Below are 25,535 nucleotides of genomic sequence, written 5' to 3' on the forward strand. Positions count from 1 at the left end.
AGAGTTGCTGCTTCCTCCTCCGGGCGCGCGGGGGGTGTCAATCACCGCCGGCCCCGCCCCCCCTCCCGGGGCCGCCCTATCCGGTGGGCGTGTCCGGCCCGCCCTATGGCCTGGGAGCTGCCCGGCCGTGGCCACGCCCCCCCGCCAGCCTCCGCCGCGCCCGCTGCCGCCCGGGCTCCATTGAGAAAAAGCGCGCGCGCGCAGAGGGCAGGTCCGGCGGCGGGCGGGCGGGAGGGGGGAGGAGGAGGAAGAGGCGGAGAGCAGCCCGAGCAGGAAAGCCGCCGGCCGGTGCCGGGTGGCCAGCGGGGCGCCGCGGAGGGAAGCAGCCAGCCCGCCCGCCCGCCCGGTCGGTCGGTGCCCGCCGCCCAGCCCTGGGAGCGCCGGGTGGGCATGAGAGCCGCCCGCCTCGCCCTCGCCCTCGCCCTGCCGCTGCAGCCGCCGGAGGGACTCGGAGCCGCCGCCCCGCGATGTCCAGGAGGAAGCAGAGCAAGCCCCGGCAGATCAAACGTGAGCGCCCCCCACTCCTTCTCCTCCTCCTCCTCCTCCTCCTCTTCCCGCCCCGGCCGAAGTTGCTGGGCGTCCCGGTCGGGGAGTCTCGCCTGGGCTGCCGGCGCGCCCTTCCCGCAGCCCGACGGAGAGGGGCCGCCCCGGCACCCGCACGAGCCCCGCGCCAACTTTGCCGCCGCCGCCGCCGCCGCCGCCGCCCCCCCGCTCCTCCTTGGCGAGGGACGCCTCGCCTTCCCACCCGCCGCCGGCCCCCAAAGCAACTTTAACTGCGGGGTCCCTCCGGGGTCCCGCGGGGCTTCCCGGCGCCCCTCCCCGGGCCCGGAGCGGCCGGGGCTTCCTGACAGCTGCCCCGAAGAGCCGGGGGCGGGCGAGGCGGCTCCCCCCCCCCGCCGCCGTAGTGATTGACAGCGCCCGTCCGGCTCCCAGGCGGAGGGGGCCCCGGTGGGGGGGCGGGGGGGGCGCCCCCTTTCCTCCGGGCGGGCGGGCGGGGGGCGTCCTTGGCCCGCCGCTCCGCCTCTGGCCGCTTCCCCGCCGCGATCGCCGCCCCGATGGGAGCCGCGATAAGCCCTTAAAATATTCCTTTCTGCGAGCCCCGTGGAGATAAGATCGCCCTGTCGGGACGGGCTGAAATTACGATCTTATCTGGCGCTTGACTCACTCCCGGTTCTCGCGTTGGGAAGTTTCATCTGGAGGGACTTTTGCAGACGAGAGAGAGAGAGGAAGGAAGGAAAGGAAAGAAAGAAAAAGAAAGAAAGAAAGAAAGAAAGAAAGAAAGAAAGAAAGAAAGAAAGAAAGAAAGAAAGAGAGGAACAGCTGCAAGGGGCGGGCATGGAAGCTTGCTGGGACTCCAAAGGTTGCGCAAGACTTGACACCTGGACAGTGGATGATGCCGCCCCCTCCCCCCCCCATCTTCTGATCGCACCCCCTGTCTTTGCCTCCCTTCTCTCCCCTGACCCAGATAGAGCCCACCTGAATTGGGGGAGGGGGCCAGCCAAAGCATCCTCCCCACTCCCGGGACGCCTGGAGTCGGCCTTTTCTCTTGGCCCTTCCTGATAAGATCCCGCTTGCAAAGATTCCCGACTGACTTTCTGCTGTGGGGAAGCGGGTAGAGGGGGCTGCAGAGGAAGATTTTTCTTGGTGGGGGGGGGGGAGGAAGGACTGGGGTGGCGGTGCCTTTTAATATCAACAGAGAAACTTTTCCAGTGGCAGGTTTGGCTGCTTTTCTCCCTCCCTCCCTCTCTTTCTTTCTTTTCCTTCCTGACCAGATCTCTGCATCGATAAGGCCCAGCGAGATCTCTGGATAGCGCAGCTCCCCCGCCGGCCCCCACCCCCACTGATAATGCGTTTTTATCTTCACCGGGGAAATAATTGCCGTTCTCAGCTGCATCTACCTGTTTGCCTGCTCAGGTGATTCCTTCAGCTGATAAGACCCAGGCAAACTTTTTTCCTTCTTCTTCTTAAAAAAAAAAAATAAAAAATTGGATGAAAGTTCTTCTTGTCCTCCGCCCCCCCCCCCCACCTCAACACCCCCCCATTCAGAGTCCCATTAATTTTTCTGGATCTCTGGCTGTTCTTGCCAATTTCTCGCTTCTTCTCTCTAGTGAAAGGATTCTCTGCCCTGAGCCGGATTTGTGTAATCAGGTAGATCTGATGGATTGTTTTTGGGGGGGATTAAAATGAGAGATGGAAGGGGCACAGTAAAGGTAACCCCCTAACAAGTGGGTCCTCTGTCATGTGGGGAGGGGGGGGAGTGGCGCAACTCTCAACCAGAGGAAAGGCTGGTTTATTTGCATATAAGTTTAATAATATAGTAATAATAATAATACTTAATGATAATCTCCGTTCTTCGTTCATGCTGCTGTCAGGCGTCAGTACCTTCTCCCTGCTAGTTCAGTCCTGGAGTTGATGGGCACCTGAGAACTTCTGGGTTTAATCCTGGCTAGAGTCCCCAAAGAAAGAGTTTGCGGATGGTGGTTACCTTAACCGCCATCTTACCCGCTTTTCTGAACGTCTGCATTACGCAGAACCACGTAGTAGGTTGATATATGTTTGCAGAACAGGCTATGCTAAGATGTTGGGGGTTTGTGATGCCATATGTCAAGGCTGGCCTGCTTCAGACGTTGCACTCAGCTAGCCGGGTTCAAGCCAGCATTCGGCCAAGGAGGCGAATGGCGCCAAAATAATCCCCATGGCTGAAGTTTGGTGCTTTGGGGTCAGAGATGGGGGTCATTGGGGATAGTCAGGAAAGCTGCTCCTTTTAATTGAATGAGTTGGAGAAGGTAGAATAGAATAGAATAGAATAGAATAGAATAGAATAGAATAGAATAACAGAGTTGGAAGGGACCTTGGAGGTCTTCTAGTCCAACCCCAGTGCCTAGGCAGGAAACCCTACACCGCTTCAGACAAACGGTTGCCCAACATGTTTTTAAAAACTTCCAATGTTGGAGCATTCACAACTTTTGTTTCTGGCTGCTTCAGATCTTGGGGGACGGGGCGGGGGGAACGGGGGTTGCCTTGACATATGACACCGAAGACCCTGGGCATCTGGAGCAGCTGAGGGTCCTGCCTCCTCCTGGGGTCCCGATCCCTCCTTCCCAGCAGGCCTTGTGCTGCCCCCCCCTTTCGCCTCACCTGTCTTCCCCTTTCCAACCTGCTTTGCCCAGCTGTTAGCTTCCTTCCAGCTACGTTCATTGGCAGCCCTCCCTTGCCAGCCTTGCCTTGTCTCCGCTTCCAGGGGGGGGGGGGGTGATCCTGGAATGGATTGGGGGGGTGGGCTTTGTTGAGCTGGGCAGTCCTGGGCATGCACAAGAGCCTCTGGCTTATCCAGCTGTTTTCCCGGAAGGGAGAAAGGAAGGACTGGGGGCCCATACAGGGATAGCCCAAACCAGGGGGGAAAGTGCTGGAAGGTGCAGTGGGGGGGGAAATACCCCTGGCTCTGTTGCCCCTTCCTGTGAGATGGAAAACAGGAGAATGCATGCAGGGGGTGCGTGGGGGAGAGCAGTTGGGAGGGGCTGGGAAGGGGAGGCCTCCGTTTCCTTGTTTGCGTCTCTTGCTTCCATCCAAAGAGCCAAAGCTGCCCCTTCCTTGTTTTGGCCAGAGAACCAGGAGGTCACCTAGGTCTCCTCGGGTCAGAGCTGCTGACTTACTTGCTCTGGGGGCTTCCTGCTTTGGCTGAGCACCCCTCCCCCCCCCCCCTTGCCTGGGGCTGGATGTGAGAGGCTGATAAGGCCTGAAAGAATGGGAGATCCGTTTTCAGAGGGAGGAAGCCTGCGATGGGCCGAAGCTGATTAGATAAGGATCTGCTGCTGCTGCCCGGATTATATTTAACCCGTGTTGCTGCCTTGGTGCCCTTTTATTTTAGGTGGGGGTGGGGGAGGGGTTGGACAGGCGGCTCTTTGTTGGTCCTGGGAGGCCTCGTGCCCGGGCTTCCTTGGCTCCTTATCTCAAAACCCTGGATTCCAAGATAAATATCATCCTGGCCGTGTCTGCCTGTCCCAGGACAATTCGGAGCAGCCCCCCTCCCCCCCACTTGAGAGAGAGACAGAAATATTCTTCTCCTGCCGATCACCCCCGTGGAGAAGACTTCCTCCTCATCAGTCCCGGCCATCTCCCAGGCTTTGAAAGGGGCCTTTGGCCCTCGGCCAGGGAGTCCAGCCAGGCCTAATTCTGATCCCTCCTTGAAGGGTCAATCCCAGGCAGAGATTGGCCTGGAGACTCCTCCCAAAATTAAATCTAAGGGACCAGGGGTCGCCAACCTTTTGGACCTCAGGGAACACCAAACTCATAACTTTAAATCCCACAGACCACTAATTTTGACTGACGGTTGCTGACGTTGGTGCGGAAGTCGGTCCCCTATTCCAGAGGTGCAGGAGTCCCAGGACTGGCCCTTTGGTCATCCCGGAGCAGCTGCTCCTCCACCCGGGTGCACCGGCCTGCCATGGATTGGAGTAGCTGCTCCAGGATGCCCAAAGGGCCAGTCCTGGGACTCCTGCACCTCTGGAATAGGGGACCGACTTCCCACCAATGTCAGCGAGCCCCCCCAGGGTGGATTTCTCTCCCTCACCACCGTTGGTCTTACCTTCCACTCCAGTTTTACTCAAGGTAAGGTTTGTGCTCAGCCATAGGATCGGGGCCAGCAGGTGGACAGGCCGTGTGAGCTGCACTCCCTTGTGTTCCTGTGCAGCCTGGATTAAGTGCTTTGGGGGGGGGGGGATAATTTCTCTGCGGACCACCAAAATTTTCTCGCAGACCGCCAGTGGTCCCTGGCCCACTGGTTGGCAACCTCTGTAATGGAGCATAGGAGAGTCAACCAAGTCAAGATAGCCCCCCCAAAGCTCCTCCTCTGTGGAAGATCAGTAAGGAGGATTCTCCCTAAAAGCAGGGGTCTTCAAATACAGATACTCCTCTACTTACAACAGTTCATTTACTGACTGATCACAGTTAGAACGGCACTGAAAAAAGTGATGACCATTTTTCACACTTACGACCGACATCATGGTTCATGTGATTTACATTTGGATGGTTGACAACCGACTCACATTTATGACGGTTGCAGGGTCCTGGGGTCAGGTGGTCCCCCTTTTGCAATGTTCTGCCAGGCAAAGTCAATGGGGAAGCCGGATTCACTTAATGACCGGGTTAATAACAACTTCAGTGATTCACTTAAGAAACGTGGCAAGAAAAGTCGTAAAGTCAGGCAAAAAAAAAATCACTTAACCAATTTCTCACTTAGCAACAGAAATTCTGGGCTCAACTGCAATCATAAGTTGAGGACTGCCTGTGTAGGGTCTTTAGCAGGGGTGAGATTCAGCCGGCGTTGCTCCCGGTTTTGCCAAGGACACGATGCCTGCTGGCAGTTCAGCCATTCTTGGCTCTCCTGAGAGCTGAAAAGGGTTGTTGAGTTGTAGCGTTAAAGGCTGGTGGTAATTGGAAGAGTGGGGTGGTGCCACCTTGGGTGGGGGGACCAAGACATTCCCCGGGGAGGATTTTTGGTCCTTTTGATTTTTAACACACACAGACACACACACACACACACACACCCTCTGCAGCTTTTCTCTGGCAATTGGCCCTCTTGGCTTTTTGGGGTCAGAAAGAAGAGAGAGATTTGCTGCCATCTGTCCAACAATTGTTGCCTTCAATAGGAGGGCCGCTGCAGTTCCTGCTAATCCCCCGTCTCCTCCTCCTCCTCCTCCTCCTCCTCCTCTTTCTCCTTCCTGATCAAGTTTTTCCCTCCCTTCGGAGGAGGAAAAGCAGCTTCGGAACAGCATCAGGACGCATCTGGCAATATTTGTTTTGTTTCCTTCGCTCTCCCCTCCTCTCCAGGCTCTTTTGTTCTGCTGCTTGATAGATGTGGACAGCTGATAATAATAGGAAAAAAAATAAAAATAAAAGGGCCAGGAGCTGATTCTCAGCAGAGATAGACGGTTACATTTATTAACTTCAAACATGGGGCGTGTGGGCAGAGGAGGAAAACGATGCTGCTGCTGCGTGCGGCAAGAGTCGGTCCTGGGCTCTTCGAAGGGGGCGGGGGGGATGATAAAGCCCAGAGGGTGATGTGCTTGCAGTTGTGGGGGCTGTGCTTGGGGTGGGGGGTGGGGGCATCTGTGTGTGTGTGTGTGTGTGTGTGTGCTTTCTTGCATACTAAAACGGGCACACACACCCCCCCAGTTCGGCTAGGCGGGTGGCTGAAAAAAAGGGATGCATTGAAGTTTGGTAGAACTTCTCTCTCTCTCTCTCTCTCTCTCTCCCCTCCCCCACTTTCGACCCCCTCCCTTCCGCTGTCACTTTCTGCCGAAGAGATCGGAGGTGCCGATAAGCCGAGTTCCTGATCTCTCCCCCTGATAAAGATGGCAGAGCGAGATAAAAGGCGCTTTATCGCCACCGAACAGATGGCAGGAGGATTGGTCGGCTGCGAGAACAGACCCTGGGAAGGAGGAATCGGGGGGGGGGGAAGTGGGGGGCATAGCAATTTGTTCCATTGCCAGTGTGATTAATGCAGGCATTTTAATGATCAGATGGAGGGGGTGGGTGGGGGGCTTTCCTTACACTCCCCCTGAAATAGATAGAGAGATATATACGCATTCTTCTTTTTTAAAAGAAAAGAAAAGCTCGTGTCCTCCCTGGGTCTGTTTTATCAGCCCCAGATGTGACTTGGTTCAAAGTAAGCTTTTAGATCCTAATCGGTGGTTTTTTGCTAAGTGTAGCAAATGCGTCTTTTTAATAAACATTAAAAAGGGGGGGAGGGATATTTCCCTCCCCAACGTCCAGGGTTGGCAGTGTGATGGGCAACGAGAGATTTGGGCCTGGCTGCTTCTGGACCAGCTCAAACTCTCTCTCTGGTTTGATTTGAACTCTGTTCTGGGTTTCCTTTGTGGGCGGGGGGGTGGGGGTGCGAGCTCCTCCTGGACTTGTGACAAAAGGCTTACTTTGCCCAGTGAGGAGGGGCAAAGTGCCCACTTAGCCTGGCCCTGCGTCAGTGGTGGCCTGACAAACGTTTTGTCCGTGTCTGTCATGCAAAATATCTCCTGTTTGCACACTTTCCTTAGGTTAGCAAAATTTCAGTGCTGCTCCCCGGGTGGGGGGGAAATCCACAAACCAGGGAAGTGCTCCAGAGCAGCTGCTCCTGGGTTTGGACTTAACCAGGCCACCGTCATGGGGGATGGACATACCAACTTCTGATCCCTGCGTGCTCTTGGCTCCCACATCTTTTTGGCTTGGCTCTGTTAAATAAGGAAATAACACCTGTAATGTTTGCTGTCCTCCAGTCAAAGCGGGGGCTCCAAATTTAGCAACTGTAAGACTTGTGGACTTCAACTCCTAGAATTCCTCAGCCGGCCTAGCCTTTTAAGCCCCCACCCTCTCCAGTTTTGCCACCTTGGCATTTGTGGGGAAGAAAGAAGAGAGGGGTCTCTGCCAACTGGAGCTGAAGTCCACAAGTCTTACAGTTGCCATGTTTGGAGACCCCTCGGTTAGAGTCAATGAGTTGCACACACTGTGAATTAATACATTCCAAAGACTTTACTCCGAAATGACTATTTTAAGCGACATTATAAATGTGCTTATAATCCTCCAAAGCATCTTCCTTTGTCTTTTTTTTTAATCCTCAAAATAACTAAAATGAACTCAAAAGGAGGTTATGGACAGGCACGCCCAAATATAGGTGTATAGAAGTTGCCCCAAGATTGCTGCTGCTGCTATTACTATTACTACTACTACTATTATTATTATCATTATTATTATTATATTATCTTTATCATTATCTTTATTGTCAGAGTAAAACACATGTACAATGAGATTGGCTGAGCCTCCCTTCGTGCACACACACCCCCCAACACCACTCACAGCTACAGATGTTGGCATCAGAATTGGTTCTTGCACAGGGTGGCACACAGTCCTTGTTTTGTATGGCTGTGGGAATACACTCTGCCCATGCTCGGGACAACCCATTCTAAGGCAGCACATGCATGTCCCAGAGCCGACTGACTCCTGACCTGAAACCTTGTTTGCATCCTCCGCGGCTTCGTCTTCAATGCCTCTTCTTTGCAAGGGAATAAGGTCTGTTCGGCGTGCAGTCTTTGCCTCTTCTTTTTTCTGCAATGGCCAACCCAGCGCCTCTTTTCAGCTTGCAGCCCTTCCTTTCTGTTTTGGTTTCTGACCTGCCGTGGGAAGTCGGGAATGTTTTTGTATCGTAATGCTTGTGTCCTCTTTGCTGACTGCAGCGTGTTCTTCACAGCACGGGATGTGTGGCGGGGCAAACAATTTAGTGCAAATAGCTGCCATCCTTTTTTTTTTTTATGGTGTGTGTGTGTGTCAAGCGAGGTGGGTCCGAGGATGGGGAGAAAATAAACCGGTTGGTAAGCAAGGGGCACTCCCCCCCGCCCCAGGATAAAAACACACAGGAATCGTTTCCCTGTATCTCTTCCACTGGCACTTATGGCTGAACGTTTGGATTTTGCCCGTAGTATTGATGGCAGTCATAAGGTGCTAACTCACACACGGTTGGTTGGGCGGGCGGCTGCTCCAGCTTGGCTTTGGTTCTTCCTGCCCCGAGTGCTGACTTCACAGCTTCTTTGGGCAAAGGACCTACAAGGAAGCCGAGGGTTTGTCATCAGTCTCTCCACACCTGCCAAGGCTGCTGCAGAGACTTTTGGGACACCACACTGACAGGAGGGCCGGAAGCCTTGGCTTCCCAGTGGGCTGAGGCTGGCGCTGGGCTGCCCAAACGACGGCTTTTAAAATGGGGCGTTTTTTGGTTGGGGATCTTATGGTCCTGAGGCTGAAGTGGGAAATGGTCTCTGACGTGACTAAGCCCAGGGAGCAAACGAGACCTGCTGGTGGAAATTCCTCATCCAGCAAATTTGGAAGGGGTGAGAGGATTGGAGGCTCCGAGAATCTGCAGGTTTTCTTGTCTGACCTGGGTGGTTGTGGCGAAGACTTTCTAATATTTCTCTGTGGGATCTGGCAAGACCTCCTTCCTAATGTGGAAGACAATGAGGAGGCAGGCTGGATTGCATCTGCAGCTGGAAAGCCACTGGTAGATGTTCTAGTTTCTTGGGTTGTAGAAATGCCATTTAAAGAGGAAACCAGCAGCCCTTTCTGCCTCGTGGGTTTATTCCCTAAATGGAAGGAGGCTTATTAAATGTGTGTGAATTTTTAAAAAGCGGTTGGTCTCCTTATTCTTGCATTATTTTTCTCTGCCTGTGGATTGCAAGGAATGTTTCATTCTGATTCTCCCAAAAGGCAGATAAAAGGATAAACTCGGTTTCTGGGCTGTAGGTAGGTAGGTAGTCACAGGGTTGAATCCTCTTATGCACATGGGTGTGCAGGCCAGCACAAATTGTATATGTGGGTGGATGGATAGATAGATACATAGATGGATGGATAGATAGATAAATGGATAGATAAATGGATAGATAAATGGATAGATAAATGGATAGATAAATGGATAGATAGATATCACTTTGTGGTTGTCCTAGCAACCACATAGCTGGACTTTGGGGAGATATGTCTTCAACCTTGACCATCAGGTCCTCCAACAGTGCCCATGTGGTCCTTGTAACTGAGGCCATCCTCCTCGCTCTCCATCTCTTCTTACCTTCTCGGTGTTAGAGATTTCTCAAGAGAACTGTGTGAACCATACACACCCACCATGAGAGGAAAGCTATTCTAGGACCAGAAGAACACTCTAGATCCTCTCCCCTGGAATACCTGTCCTGGATGTCTCGTGAGCAGGAGGAGCTGGCTTTCATCTCATCAGAATGAGGTCACGTCTGGGTTTCTGAGGCATTCAGACGAATACGACTCTGCTGCTGTTTCTACTGTCCGGGGGGCCACAAGCGCAGCTGGCAGCAGTGGGAAGGGGCACAACCGATGCATGCTGAGGAGGAAGACCGGTACCCTTGCCGGTTGGATCAAAAACTTGTACAGTTGGAAGGGATCACCCAATCCTGTCTTGTGCAGGGGGCAAAAAAAACAAAGACTGTGAGAAGTGGCTGAATGTCGCCACCCTTGGAGGGATCAACCTCTGTTCTCAGCCTTTAAGTTTCTCCAGCTCTTTGTCACTCTTCTGGTCCCGATAATCCAGGCATGAGAGACCAGGGAGTCTTTCCCAGTTGTGGCTCTCCAACAACTGGGAGGTAGGCTGCCTACACAAAGGGAGCTCTCCCAGCAACATGGATTGGTAGTCCTTGAGTCTACGGCTTTCCTCCTCCATCCTGGGAAGGATTCCTTCTTTTTCTGCCAGCAATCAATGAAAACCTGCAGAGTATATCGGTTGTTCCAAGGTGGAGGCTTCCGCCTCTCCTGCGGTGCTCTGACCAGCGTGTCCCTGGCTTTCCTTTGTAGCCATCGGCCTGGAATGAAGTGGGAGCTGGTGGCGTGGAGGCCTGGCTGGCAGCAGAACCTGTCCTGCAGGACCATGAGGTGGGCCTGCCCATGGACAATGGGCATCCCTGACACCCGAGATGCCCCGAGAGTTCAGATGTGGCTGCTTCCCAGTTGGGCAGTAGAAAGTTTACCAACAGGGCTGTGTGGTTTGGAGAGGCAGAGAGGATCTGGCTCATGCTAAGCTGGCTTAGAGTGATGGGAGCTCCTTAGAAGGTGTGGGAAGACACAACCTCCCGGGTAACCGTGATGGATCTGATTTCTCCTTGATAAATAAACTCTTGTGCCTGTTGTTACTTGACACCTGGCTGGGTCCTGCTTCTCACCTGAGGCTGGCCATGAAAGCCCTGCTGCCCCTTGGGGACCCTGCCCAGGTTCCTCTTGGCCCCTTTCACATTCTCACACGAGGAGGTGACCTCGGGGCCCTTTCAGGCTGACGGTGGGTAGAAGCTCGGTTGTCAAAGTGAGCCGGTGGGAAGCTGTGCTTGGCGGGGGTCCCCGGTTACAAGCAGCGGTACGCAGGCAGTCCTCGACTTAGGGCCACAGTTGAGCCCCCAACACTTCCGTTGATGCTAAGCAAGACAGTTAAGGGGATTTTGCTCCGTTTTACTACCTTTCCAGCTACGGTTGTTCCGCGAAACTCTGCAGTTGTTGCCTGAATCTGACTCCCCGCGTTGACTTCGCGGGTCAGGAGCTTGCAAAATCATTATAAACAGGAACCAGTGGCCGAGCATCCGAATTTTGATCACGTGACCACGGGGATGCGGCAACCGTCGTAAGTCACTTTTTTCAGTGACGTTGTAACTTTAAACAGTCACTAAATGAATGTATTTGTTTTATTTAGCGTACGACAAATACATGGACTTATAGTGGTTCAAATGTTAATGTCCAATCCATCCAGCCATGCCAGGACAGGGTGGTGGTCTATGTTGAAAAAAAATCGGACACTGGGCCACTGTAAGCTCTGGATGGACGTTCGGACACAATGGGATGGCTATTCTGTCGAGGGGCACCGCAGGAGCACGCCGAGGGGCAGAGACGAGACCCCACTGAAACAAGAAGGCACCATCTGTTACTAAATGGATGGCAGTGGTGGGATTCAAAAATATTTACTACCGGCTCTGTGGGCGTGGCTTGGTGGGCGTGGCAGGGGAAGGATATACTGCAAAATCCCCCTTCTCTCCCCAGCCCACTAACCTGCTTTCCAGCTCTGTTCTCCCGTGCAGGGCAACCAAAGGAGACCCAGCCGATCAGCTGGGACCCGATGAGAGGCGGAGAAGAGATGGGCTTGGAGGGGCCAGTCAGAGGTGGGATTCCGGCCTACTCAAAACTTCTGCTACCGGTTCTCCAGAACTGGTCAGAACCGGCTGAAAACCACCTCTGGAATGGCTGTAAGTCAAGGTTATACCTGTATAAACGTGGCCCGGCCTGGACCCAGCCTTCCCATTTGTTCTCCCCCAGGCCGGAATTGTATCCCACAGATTCAGAAGATGCCCACCTGGGGAGGGTTGCCCGGGATGCACCCATGTTTCGGTTGGTGAGAATCCTCCCTTCCCCTACCTCTGAGTCACTGGCCACCTAGAGAGGAAGGTAATCCTCTGGGCCGTGATGCAAACTGCACAGGCGAGGTGTAAGAGCTTCAGGAAGAAGCCCTGGCTGCACCAAAACAGAAACCTGATGGTTATCTTCTGGTGAGACTGGCCAATCCAGTGCTCCTTTAGGGATGAGGCTACCGGGGGTATTTGGGGCCAGGCTGACTCTTCCCAGCTGGGATCCCAATTTGACACATCCCAGTAAGCGATCCAGGAGGAAGTTTTTGTAGTAAGAGGCAAAGAAAGTTAGATATTTACATTTTTACTTCCCCCGGTGGGGTCTCGGGCTCTCTCTGGCGCCGGTCAGGATCTCTTTGCAAATCTCAGAGTGTGTCAAAATAAAAGGACATGGCATTTGGGGCATATCTACTGGAGGTTTCTGGCAAGAGGTTTCCTGTGATTCATGGTCATAGTTTGAAACTGGAGTTTTAAATCCAGATGTTTACCCTGTGTTTTCATGTCCTTTCTGACCCATGCCGGAAGCATGTCGCAAAGCAATAAGTGCAGGCCAGAAAGTTGAATTTGAATAAGAGTGTGTGTATGTGTGTGCGTGCGTTTGTGTACTATTCGTACTAGTCTGTGATTGCCACATTAGAAACCATGTGCCTGCCCATTAAGGCAGATCTCGTTCTCCATTTTCTGGCTGGCAAAGAACGCTGTGGAGATTAGCTGGCAGATTTCTTAACTGGCGGCGTATTCAACTCGTTCACACAGTGTGTGGCTGTGTTGCAAAGTTTAGCTCGCAACCACGTTTTCCTCAGTCACCGATTGTCATAACTCTGCTTGCGAGTTTTCCAAGAGAAAATGAAGCCGGACACAAGGCTCCCAACCAGCCCGGTCCCAGCAACCATATCAGGAAACGATTCATAGGAAGCCACATCAGAGGGTCCGATTAATTAATTTAATGCCCATCTGTGGTTTCTGATTCTTCGCCCGTGTAAAGTTTTTGTTTTGTGGGCAGTTCTCAAGGCAAGAAAGTGGCGGGGCAGCGGGGGGGAGGGGGGACCTCTCTGAGGAAGGGAGGACGGGGTGACCGACAGCTGGATGAAAAGCAGGTTGAAAATACATCTTTTATGTGGAGGAGTGAATAAAGAGTATTGTATTTCCTGCTTGGAAAGCGAGAGAACAGATTCCTGAACTCAAAGTGAGTGATGGATATTATCAGTGAATAAAAGTCTCAAGACGGGGAGAGCTGGTCCCCTTAGGTCGGTGAGTACCTCTCAAATACGACCCCCTATAAATTTATGTATCATTTTTTTGATTTAGAACATTTACATTTTCCTCCCCCCCCCTCAATTTTTCTGATCTTCCTCCCTCCCTCCCTCCCTCCCTCCCGTGTAATCACCACAGCCCCAGAGGGTGCAGGAATTGCAAGTAAGGAGCGTTTGTTTATTTATAAAACAAATTTCTAAGGCTAACCAATTCCAAAATGAATACAATAGAATAGAATTCTTTATTGGCCAAGTGTGATTGGACACACAAGGAATTTGTCTTTGGTGCAGAAGCTCTCAGTGTACATAAAAGAAAAGAGACATTCGCCAAGAGTCAAGAATCATCAGGTACAACACTTAATAATAGTCAGAGGGTACAATAAGCAATCAAATCATACTAGGAAACAGTCCATATAAATCGCAAGGATGCAAGTGACAAAGTTACAGTCCTACAGTCACAAGTGGGAGAGGATGGGTGATAAAGAGTGATGAGATGATTAATAGTGATAATAGTAGAGATTTAGTAAATAGTTGGACAGTGTAGAGGGAATTGTTTGGCAGAGTAATGGCTTTTGGGGAAAAACTGTCCTTTTGTCTAGTTGTTCTGGTGTGCAGTGCTCTATAGCATCGTTTTGAGGGTAGGAGTTGAAACAGTTTATGTCCGGGATGTGAGGGGTCTTCAGATATTTTCACAGCCCTCTTTTTGACTCGTGCAGGATACAGGTCCTCCATGGAAGGCAGGTTGGTAGCCATTGTTTTTTCTGCAGTCCTAATTCCTCTCTGAAGTCTGTGTCTGTCCTGTTGGGTTGCAGAGCCAAACCAGACAGTTATAGAGGTGCAGATGACAGACTCAGTCATTCCTCTGTAGAACTGGATCAGCAGCTCCTTGGGCAGTTTGAGCTTCCTGAGTTGTTGCAGAAAGAACATTCTTTGTTGTGCTTTTTTGATGACGTTTTTTGATGTTGGTGGTTTTTGAGGTGTCCATTTTAGGTCATGTGAAATAGTAGAACCTAGAAATTTGAAGGTCTCTACTGTTGATACTGTGCTGTCTAGTATTATAAGTGGTGTTAGTAGGGTTTCTCCTAAAGTCTACCACCATTTCTACAGTTTTGAGTGTGTTCAGTTGCAGATTGTTCCGGTTACACCATGAGGCAAGTTGTATAACCTCTCGTCTGTATGCGGATTCATCGCTGTCTTGAATGAGACCAATCACTTTTGTCTCATCAGCAAACTTCAGTAGTTTAACAGATGGATGTTTGAGATGCAGTCATTGGTATATAGGAAGAAGAGAAGTGGAGAAAGCACACAGCCTTGGGGGGTGGGGTGGGGGGGGGGCTGTGCTAATTGTACAAGTATCAGACGTGATTCTGCCTAGCTTCACCTGCTACTTCCTGTCTGTTAGGAATGGGGGCAGCTGACAGCTTTTTAAAAAAATCACAAGATTGGGAAAGGACAAATAAGTCTAAACAAGACATTCAGGGTAGGAGGGAGAATAGGCGAAATACTGAAGCCATCAACAGCATTCTGAGCTGGGCCTCCATTGGTTCACCAGAAGCTCTCTGGAGTAACTTGGCTTCTAGGGTTTGGGGAAAGCAGACACAATGAGGCCAATTGTACTTTATTATTAAACTTGTAAGGCTGCTTTAATGTATTAAAACATTTGTAATAGTGATTATGGAAACAATAAAGCTGAGCACTGAAGGCCTAGGCCAGAGGTCTTCAAACTTGGCAACTTTAAGACTTGTGGACTTCAACTCTAGCTGGCTGGAGAATTCTGGGAGTTGGAAGTCCACAAGTCTTAAAGTTGCCAAGTTTGGAGACCTCTGGCCTAGGCCAATGCATGGGATTTTAAGCCCCATCCTAAACTGAGCTGCAGTCCTGGTGACAAACAGTTTCACCCCTTGGATCTTCTCTTCGGAGATGCTCACCAGGGGGACCTCAACGGGGCTCATCTTGAGGGACAAGCGGCCCTTCTGTTATCACTGGAATGGTGGCATGACTGAGGACCAGTGCCTTGATTTGGGTCTCAGGGAATTGTCCCACCTCTTGGTTTCTCTCTGCACAGTGGACGGCCCCCCCCTCACAGCCATAGGTTGCTGGTCCTGCACAATTTCTTACAGGTTTCCTCTCTCGAGCACAACGTTCCCCTTAATGCCGGCAGGCATCTTGTAAAGATCCTTCCTGCAGCCCAGTCCCTTCCCAGCAGAGACCATGAAGGCAAGGTGAAGATAAGGCCCAAGTAAAAGTTTAGGGGACCAAAACATCTCTCCTTTAACGAAGCTAAAAAGAGATCAGGGAATCCCATGAGTTGAAATCATGTGTGATCTGCAAATCAGGGTTGCCCATTCCAGTTGGGTGTGCAGAAATTCAGGACTGATCAAAGGAAGAACTTCAGAAGCAGCGGTGGGTTTTTTTTTAAAGGGGCTGGGGAAAGGCACGGAGGATCAGCTGGCTTCTACTCTTGGTGGCTGTGTTTCCTCCTTGAATACCAGAGCCAGTGGGCCTGGAAGACCTCCAGGCAAGGGGACAGGATCTCCAGATGCCTCGGGTTGGCCAGATCTGGTTTGACCAGCCTTGACCTGAATAACTTCAGAGCTCTTCTTCTTGCAACATTTCAGAAATAGATTCACTAGTAGACCTTCCCAAAAGACTCTTGATTCACACATTCCTCTAAGCCAGGGGTCTCCAACCGTGGCAACTTGAAGACTTGTGAACTACAACTCCCAGAATTCCTCAGCCAGTCTTCAAGTTGCCACGGTTGGAGACCCTTCCTCTAAGCCACAATCTGTTGTAGCAGTAGTTTGTTGAAAGTGCTTCCCACAATAAGCAGAAGCGGGGCCAGATCAATCATGCTATGGCTTTCCACCATATCTGAAGGCCAACCATTGTGCTGTGATGCGGGAATGTTCCTTTCTGCATTGGTGCGGCAAAGTTTCCTGGACTGAATAGAAACCCGGCTATTGTCCAGACTGGGCATTTTTTGGAGGAGAAAGGGGAAAAAAAAGAGAAGAAGAAGATGACTCTTTCATTGTTCTGTAGCAACGTGTTTTGGGGAAAGGATGAAACGGAGAGAGGAATGCAGCAATTGACCTTGGCTGGAATAGGGTTAAGGAATGAATGTTTCTGAGTCATTCCAGATAAGCCCACTGCCTCTTCCTCCTCCCTCTCTCCTCTCCAAAATATCTGCTATCTCCTCCCTTCTCACATCAGCGAGTTTTGGTGACATCTCTGATTTGCCAGCAGAGACGGAAATGCCTTTTCTCTAATTTGTTAATCATCTCTCTGACTATTGCTTATTTTATTCTGAAAGCCAGCACATTTTCCCCCTCCTTCCCCGACCCGCTCTGGAAATTAGCCAGAGTCAGGCGTTGGTGTGCATAGCCCAAAGCATCCCTTTTTGTGAGACTGGCTACCTAAGTGAGTGAACAGGCTGCAGATGCTGCCTCCGACTGCGTCATGCAACGGGGTGGGTTTGCATGTGGCTCTGTTGTCTGAACCCGGCCAGTTCCAGGATGTTCATTCTATTTATTTAGTGTGTGGCAAATACAGTGGTTCAAATGTTAAGGTCCAGTCCACCCAGCTATTCAGGGATATTCATTAAATTACAGTTAAGCAAATCTTCCTTTCGAAACCAACCCAGGATGCTGCACGAAGCTGAGAAAGTTTGCATGCACCTCAACAATCTGCCCCAGAGCTCGGCAGCGTTATATAAAATACTCTCTTATTTGCATCTGAATGCAATTAGAAGGAGGTCAGAATAAGTTTCTTCTTGCCCTGTTGGGTTTTTTTTTTTTGGGGGGGGGGCAGACAGCTAGCTTGAAAGCCAAACCTGAACCTGGAGCTCAACAGTGTTGGCTTATCCGAGTGTGCGAACATGTTTTTTGACTCAGGGAGCAGAGCAGTGCTGAGCTAGTGTAGAAATATCAGCAGGAGGCAAAAGCCAGTTACCGCTGCAGAATTCTATGGCTGGAATGAATGCCATGCGCAGGCAATTAGGATTAGCAGCCAGCATCGGGGTTTTAGGATTCAGTGTGGTGTAGAAAGGAGGGTGTCGCAATTAGGGGTGCAACCGAAGAGCCCTGAAAAATGTTGGACCTGTTGCCGCTCTTCAGCCCAGCCAAATATTGGAGGAGGGTGGAGAGAAGTGGGGGGTGTTTCCTGTGTCCAAGCAAGAGGAGGCGAGAGAGGGAGGGACGGTCATCCAGAGGTGTCCCACCACTGTGCGGTCAGCCTGGGCTGGTGAAGGTGTCACCGGCACAAGACTGCCCTGGCGGCTTGGGTCACTGCTGTCAACAGACAAAGATGGAGTGGGCCCCAGAGACTGGCCGGCCCTTTCCCTGCCGTCTCACTCAGGGATCGGTCTGGGAAGGGAGTGGTATTGGCTAAAAACTCCCCAATGTGCAAAGCAGGGAGATGTTGGAAGCTTAAGTTGCGAGATGAGATTCCATCACTCTGCCTTCCTTAAATTAGCCTTGAGGGGGCTGGTGGTGTATTTTTTCAGATGCATAGCAAGGGGTGCTTGCAGGGAGGGGAGGGGTCCCGGAAGACAAGATGGCGGCCACAACCATGCAATGCCTTCCACACGGAAAGGGGAGGGGAAGTTACAGCCGTTATCTTGACTTTGTTGATCTCCAGATCCGAAAGATCCAAGCAGGATCTTTCTCAGCCTGGTTTAGAAGTTGGCCTCTTGGCCTTATTTGGAGTCTCCAGGAGTTGAGGGGGTGGGGGTGGGAAGAGACACCCCAAGTCTGCTTTCCAACCCTGGAGTTCTGGAGATGCTCATCTCGCAGGGTCCTCCACCAGCGTGGCCTTTGAGGTCCACCAGGGTTAAGTAGCACCAAGTTGACCACCGCAAGGAATAATGTCTGGCTAATGGGGGAGGTTCCGAGGGAGAAACAAGAGCGGGTCCCTGGTTCCGTGGGCCTCTTAGGAGTTTGGGGCCTTCATCAGACCCCCTGAAACAGCCCGCTAGTTGATCTCAGGGATGGATGTCTCTCTTGTCTTTACAAACCACCCTGCGCTCCAAAGAAAACAGACCTCTGGCTTTGGGGCCATGCAGGAAAAAGGAAATGGCCCAGCCCAGGGAGACAACCAGCGAGCGTCCATGCGAACCTGTTCCTTTGCTTGGCCCAGCGTCTGGCTTGACTCATCGCCCCCCGCCCCCCAGCCCTGGTGCCCTTCTCCCCTCTTTCCCTCACCCCCTTCCCTCCGTCCGTCTGTCTGTCTGTCTGTCTGTCTTGGGCAGCTCAGAGGAGCCCCTGGCTGCCCTCCCCAGCCGAGGCCCCTCTCTTCTCGCTCGCTCGCTCGCCCGCTCGCTCTCCCTCTTGTGCTGGTTTCAGCGGATATGATAATGTGGAAAGTTGAACTGCCCATTACCGCACCACTGATGGGTGCACTGATAAGGCTTTGATAATGGGGGAGATTAGCAGCGCTCCGTAGCCAATCGCTCAGCCCCTTCCCCCATTAGCATTCCCCACCACTGGCCGGCTGGGAGCTGCCGATCTCCTCCATTTCCACTCCTCCACGAGATAAGAATGGAAATACTGACTTCATAGCTCACTGATTAAAGTGTCTGGATTTCTTGATAATACACAGATAAATTATGTTTTTCAAAAAGAAGGTAGGGATGGAGTGGGGGGGGAGGGGGAGGGGAAGGGGAGGGGAGGAAGAGCCTTGAGTCCCTTCCTCGGCTCTCCCCGCCCGCCGCCCTCCCTCCTCTTGTGCCCTGCCCCATGTTCCCACCAGCACACCAAGCCTGGCTCTTTTGTGGCTTTGCGCATGGAGCACAGCCAGGCCCTGGGCAAGAATTTGCAAACCCCACAAAGAGAGAACACGGGGCGCCCTTCTGGTGGGGACCGTGTGCCGGTGGGTCTGGCTCTATGGGTGCGTATGTGGGTGTTCAGCAATGCAGGGATTGCATCTCACAGATACGCAGTTTTGCATCACCAAGTGCACGAATGTAGCGCCTGTTGGCTCTTGTGTGTGGTTGGACACCGGTAGTCAACCCATGGAAGGCAAAGGAAAGCCCACTTCCTTCCGTGTGGCGCTTCCAGATCTTCTAAGTAAAGGACCCGCCCAGGAGATGGATCCACGCTGGCTTCCTTTCTCCCAACGTTGTCTGGAATGGCATTGGGCTCCTGCTTGACCAGGGGGTTGGACCAGATCCAGGGGTCTCCAACCTTGGCCACTTTAAGGCTTGTGGACTTCAACTGGACTAGAATTCTGGACTAGAAGACTTCCAAGGTCCCTTCCAGTCCTGTTATTCAGTTATATGGTGGGATACGCTGGACCGCCTACCCAAATCTGGCCTGGCACTCATTTCCCCTCCACCCAGAAGTATCTTTAGATGGTGATGATGAAGACACAGCCAGACATCAAACCTCAAATGGCGAATAGCCACTCAGGGAGGCTCCCCGTAAACCCATAGATTTGGCATTCTAGATTGGATAGGTTGGTAGGGGGCCCCTCACCCCCCTTGGTTGGGAGTTCTCCTCCTCCTCCTCTTCCTCCTCCTCCTCCCCCTCCTCAAAGGAAGGAAGGTTAAGTGTCTTTAACCCCTGGATCAGACCTGAGATTTCCTCCAATCCTCCCCATGAGAAACCTGCAGCTGCTAACTCTTTATGGGCTACTAAACTCAGCCTGAAAGCCAACAGGGAGCACCCTGGACCCAAAGACTTCAGTGACCCGGAGTGGGCGCTATGGCTAAGAGGCCTGGATCCCAAGAAGGTCCATCCTGCAGGTGCAGGATAAGGCCTCCAGCAGGCCAGAGGTGAATAATCTTTCAGAGCTGCCCTAAAGCTGTGGGAGAAACCTCACCCAGCTTGGTGTTTTACGAGTGCATTGGAGCATAGCAAACCTCTGAAGGCTATCGGGTTGGAAATCGGTCTTTAGAGGCAGAGTTAGAGAATTTTTTTAAAGAAAAAAAACATAGGTTCTCTCAAGCATGACGCAACTTTAGAGGGTGAAGATACCTCTAATCTTGGGCACTTCCAAACCTCCCTTCTCTTTCTACCTTCCCTGCCTTTTTAGAGGCCCCCGAGATGGACAGGTCTTGGCTGCTTGGAGAAGCCCCCCAGAGCGTCATTTTGAATGGTTGCAGCACTTGGTAAAGGCACTTTGTTAAGGGCACCTCTGGGCTTGCCTAGAGCAGTGGACTCCAACCTTGGCAACTTTAAGAGGGGTGGACTTCAACTCCCAGAATTCCCTGCTGGCTGGGGAATTCTGGGAGTTGAAGTCCACAAGTCTTAAAGTTGCCAAGGTTGGAGACCCCTGGCCTAGAGAGTCCTGAAGCTCTGAATGTCCATTGCTGAGTACGGATTATAAGGGTAAGGCGTCCGCCATGTTCTACCTTAATATGTAAACAAAGTACACCACAGTTCCATGCTGCGTGTCCAGGGCTTCTTCCCAAGAAATAAGGAAGGTTTTCTGATTTTTGAGGAGGGAAAGAGTGGTTTGGCAGACCCCTTATTCTGGGGAGGAAAATAGCAATTCCTTGGGTCCCAGAGCCCCTCAAGAAGATGGAAGAGAATCCATTTGCAGTCAATGTAGACATCTCTCTTTAGAGCAGGAATTCGCCATCTTGACTACTGGCAGATGGGTGGACTTCCGGTGCCTGGCTGGGGGATTCTGGGAGCTGAAGTCTACCTATCTTCCAGTGATCAAAATGGGGAAGCGCTGCCCTAAAGACAACCATTTTTTATTTTTTTTATTTTTTTGCCTTTCAGACAGTTTTTGGCATACGATGCTTTTTAAAGGCAACCTGCAACTCCACCTTTGGCTTCCCAACGCACGAGGGATGTATGTCTTTGCAACCCATAAATAATCCCTTTGAGGGGGTTGCGGGCTTTATTTCATCTTACAACAAAGTAAATCCTGGACATATTAAGCCAGCTGACCTTTTGCAAGCAGGCCCTCCCATCGGCGATGCTCTCCCCGCTAAATTTTCTAACTAAAGAAGGAGCAGGATAAAGTTCATTTCCAACCCGCTGCCCCATTCCAGCCGGGCTGTTCCTTCTCTCCCCCCCTCCCCCCCCACAACTCTTATTTTAAAGGAACTGCGATAAAAAGCAGAGATAAGTCCAGGGCTGTTTTGTGTAGGAGTTGATATCTTTGTTATCTATCTCTCTCTTTTTTTTTTTTCACTCTCTGAGCAGCTCTGTTGTTTTTTACCCTTATCTCGCTCCACCAAAATGCCAAGAACAGAAAACACACAAACCCTGGTGCCTTGATAATTCATGGAACTGGTGATAAAATGTTACCATTAAATTAAAATTGTACATTATTTTTTTTTCTTAAGCCCTACCCCCCCACCTCTTTGCAAATGAAGTCAAAACAACTCTGGGAACAAGGCACACCACACACACACACACACACACGCACACCATGGGAAAGGAAGCAGAGGGGGAAAAAACGCTCTCTTAATGTAAACAAAAGGTCTGTGTTTTGGGGGTCGGAGAGTAAGATCTGGAGTAAAGGACCACAAATCAATATATTAGTAGCGAGCCTTGCCTTGCTGCCTCACCACATGATTGTAGCCGGGAGTTTCCTTTTATAGTTTATTTGAGGAATGCACAAATATTGGAGGTTTCCCCCCCAATTCTCTTCGCTTCATAGAACCTTCAGATGGATAGCAGTGTGATGTCTGGGTTTGGGGCTTTTAGAAGTCAAGTGTCTCCTATATTTAGAAAAGGCATCCTATTGTTTTTGGAAACAAGCGGGGCAGGGCGGGGGGAACAGCAGAAACGTGATGCACACAGAAACCGTTTTTAATAAGCACCAGAATTTCTATATATTATGGGGCCCTAAAGATAATCTCTGCGAGAGTCCATTAGATCCTTTTCCATTGGAGCTAATTTGCCACCCAGAGTCACTACAGCAGGAAATGGGCGGCATGTAGATTTAATAAACAGAAAGATGACATATCCCACCTCTGAATGGACTTCTTTCAGACCTGGAGGGTTTGCAGCTCTCAACGTCTTGGAAGATGTCCCAGCACACGTCAGGCACCAGTTGTGGATATAGAACTGAGTTGAATTCAACAACTTCCCTGGTGCTGCTGGTGGTAGGGGGTGTAGGTAGCACCTGGGTCTATGGAGATTCTCCATCATCCAACTCAAGGTTGATCCCCCCACCCTCCAAAGGCAACTGGGCTTCCTTGGTTTTTTCTTTGAAAACATTTCGCTTCTCATCCAAGAGGCTTCTTCGGTTTCTTTTGGAAAAGCACCTGTGGGACCTGAGCACTAGTGTTATTCCAGGATTTGTGTGTGGTTATGAAGAGCTTGCCATCTGAAATATTTTTCACAACATTGGAGGCTTTGGAGGAGATGAGACTTGGATAGTCCTGATGATGTGACGTGATGTTCTCCGTTCAGTCCTATCCAACGTTTGGCGATTCTGTGGGCCAGGTGTCTCCACATCTTCCAATCTTGAACTGCTTCTTTGAGTTTGTTCCATGCTCTGGCTGGTGGCTGGTCACAGGTTTGATGAGGTTGGATAGTCTTAGGAGCATCCAAACTCTGCTCCATCCATTGGTTCATTTTGCCCAGTTGGTCCTCCAGAAAGAGAAAATAGCTGGCGAGAGACAACCACTCAGGACAGGCCCCTGCCAAGGTTTTTGAGGTCACAAGTTCTGTGGTGGTGCAAAAACGTGTGTGGGAAAGACAGGCGAGAACCCCATGTTCCCAGCTAGGGTAAACCGGATGCCAGAATTTGAGGCCCCAAATCAGGTCTGGAAAAATCTGGATCGCCACTAAACGACGCCTAAGAGTTTGGAGTCTCGCTCTCCTTATCTTCTTCTGGATTTTGACAACACTTATCTGGTAACCCCCATCAGGTTCACCAAGCACCATCCTGTCCTGGAATAAAGTTTTGTGCCGAGACCATTGGCAGAATGCCTGCTCCAGAAAGGGGAAGACAGTTCTCCGACCCACGCTTCCGGAGAAGGACGGGCTAGCTGCAGGAATTTACAAGAGCGAGCATTCTTGGCACCTGAGTAAGCTCTCCCTCACCAACCCTGGTTTGCTTCAGGAGTATTCGTTGGGCAACTGAGACACCCCCACCGAGATGGCTTCTCAGGACCTGCTGGTCCATTCGATCCAACCTATGATAAGCAGAGAAGTTAACTCTGTGCTTTTGGCACCTTGGCCTGGCTTGGGGCCCTTCCGAGATGGTCCTGCCAGCTGTGCCACTCCCTTCTGACCTAGAAGGCCATGATTTCAGCATAACCCACAGGTGATCTTTAGGGCCTCGTGACGACCTGAGTCTTTTCTCCCGAGTTGTGCGCACTGGGCACTGGCTTCACACAGCTTGCCCCACAATTCGCCGGTCCACAAGTTTTCACGGCATTTGCAGAATTAGCGTAGAACGATGAGGAGGGGGGAAACTGTTATTTTGAAGAGCCCCATTTTGAGATAACCGGAGTGGGGGGTCCTTCTGATGGCGTTGACGATACGTTTCTGAATTCGAATGCAATCTTTCCCTGGGCTTGGCGGTGAGGGGAGAGAAATATCAATAATTTGAGGTTTGCAGGACGGGTGTGAAGGGGAAGGGCTGCAGGGTGAATCTCTCTCTTCCCTCTTTTCTTTCCGGCTCCTCTGCTTCCTCCCCAATCTCAGCCTCCCCAGCTCCCCCCACTTACCCCCCCCCGCCAAGCCTTGCATTAAAGGTCGCTTCCTATCCGTCTGATGTGCAGGAGAGCCGCCCAGTGATAGCTCCATTCGTCTCTTTTTCCTCCCTTAAAAATCTATCGGGAGGGGGCCTTATTGGGGCCCCATCTGCGACGTAAAATCACTTCCTTGCTATTGGCCTGCTATTGTCTTCCTTGTTATTCCTCCTCTTTGCTTCTCGCCCTTCCCTGCTCCTCCTCCTCCTCCTCCTCCTCCTCCTCGGTGGAGGCAGCGTGATACCAGGCAAGCCTTCCGCGCCCCCCCGCCTCTCTCTCTTGCACTATTAGTATTAGTAATCGTGTCCCCTGAAGTGAAACAATCTTTTGTAATCTATCAGTGGTTTATCGGTCCTATCTGAGAGCCGAGAATGGCCGGCCCCTGAGATGGCGCCACACTCAGCCCTGATAACGTTACAGAGTTCAATCCGTGATGAATGTTAAGTAACTGCACCCGCCGCCAATAGGATATGGACTTGGCAGAGGGAAGAGCTCTGCCTGAAACCAATCTCCCGATAGCAGGAGAGGAGCTGCTTTTTCTCAGCCGGTGCTCCCCACCCCGTCTCTTTCCTCTCCCCAGAGCTTCGGGGCAGGACGGGGCCGGGAGGGAGGTGGCCCAGCCAGAAGTTCAGATCTTCTCCTGACCTTTGGGCACCATCTTGTCCCGGCAGCTCTCGGGACAGGATGGGTTGGGGTTTTTTTTTTCTCCCTGGGTTTCCAGCTCCTTCCTTGGAGACTTCAGCCAGAAGGCTGCCAATCACAGTGTCTTCTTCCCATCGTTGGAAAGCATCCCAGAAGGTCTCGGCGTTTGGGGGTTTCAGGAAGGAGCTGAGCTGAGCGCAGTGTCTCTGGGGAGGGTGCAAAAAGAGGAGTGGGAGGCGGCTGGCATAGAGATAGTCTAACGAAGAGAAGGATGTGGAGGGGGGGGACATGGTAGCAGTCTTCCAATATTTGAGGGGCTGCCACAGAGGAGAAGGGACAACTTATTTTCCAAAGCCCCTGAAAGCAGGACAAGAAAGAAGGGATGGAAACGTATCAAGGAGAGACCCAGCCTAGAAATAACGAGGCATTTCTGATAGTGAGAACAATTAATTTGTGCTGGGTGGGGAATTCTGGGAGTTGAAGCCCACCCATCTTAAGAGTGGTTGACTGACCCTGTTTTAGAGTCTAGAAAAGAGGTCAGACAACCTCTTCATCGTGACATCTTCATTCAGGTGACACCAATTCCCTCACTCATACCAGTTGACAGGATGCTTGGAAAAATGGCGCACCTTTGGAATAACACATGTAAAAGTGCAGGTGTTTTATATAATGTTAACTTCCAGGCAAGCGAAGCCTTGCCAGCATTCAACATTCCTTCCCTTTGCCTCAAAGCATGAATGGTTTGAAGGCCGGCTTGGAAGTGCAGAAGAATAAGTCTGTGGAGCTTCTCAGTCATCCCGAGTCTTTGAGGCAAGTAAGAATTAGCTTTTTGGTTTGTTTGATGAAAAGAAGATAATGGTTCTATGGCAAATACTGACTGGGATCTAGTGATAGTTGATCCTTTTGTGCTTAGGAAGTGATGCTGTTGTTTGGGGGAGCCGTGGAAGGCTGTGTCCTCCCTGAATTTGATTGGATCTCCATGAGATGCTTCCCGTTGGGTAACCATCAGAACTTGTAGCCAGATTTATATATCATGGGGAG

The 25,535-nt window shown here is 51.4% G+C and overlaps 1 protein-coding gene across 1 annotated transcript in view; it reads left to right on the forward strand.

Annotated features, from left to right (window-relative positions):
* Window positions 1-310: 310 nt before the first annotated feature.
* ZFPM1 (zinc finger protein, FOG family member 1) overlaps window positions 311-25,535 on the forward strand; it is a 69,959-nt gene continuing 44,734 nt past the window's right edge. The window contains 1 exon segment of the mRNA XM_026719833.2: window positions 311-507. Coding sequence (XP_026575618.1) covers window positions 468-507 — 40 coding nt within the window. The 5' untranslated portion in view covers window positions 311-467.

This window comes from Pseudonaja textilis, chromosome 11 (assembly GCF_049901715.1).
Source record: "Pseudonaja textilis isolate UNSWEBS1 chromosome 11, rPseTex1.2, whole genome shotgun sequence".
Taxonomy (NCBI): Eukaryota; Metazoa; Chordata; class Lepidosauria; order Squamata; family Elapidae; genus Pseudonaja; species Pseudonaja textilis.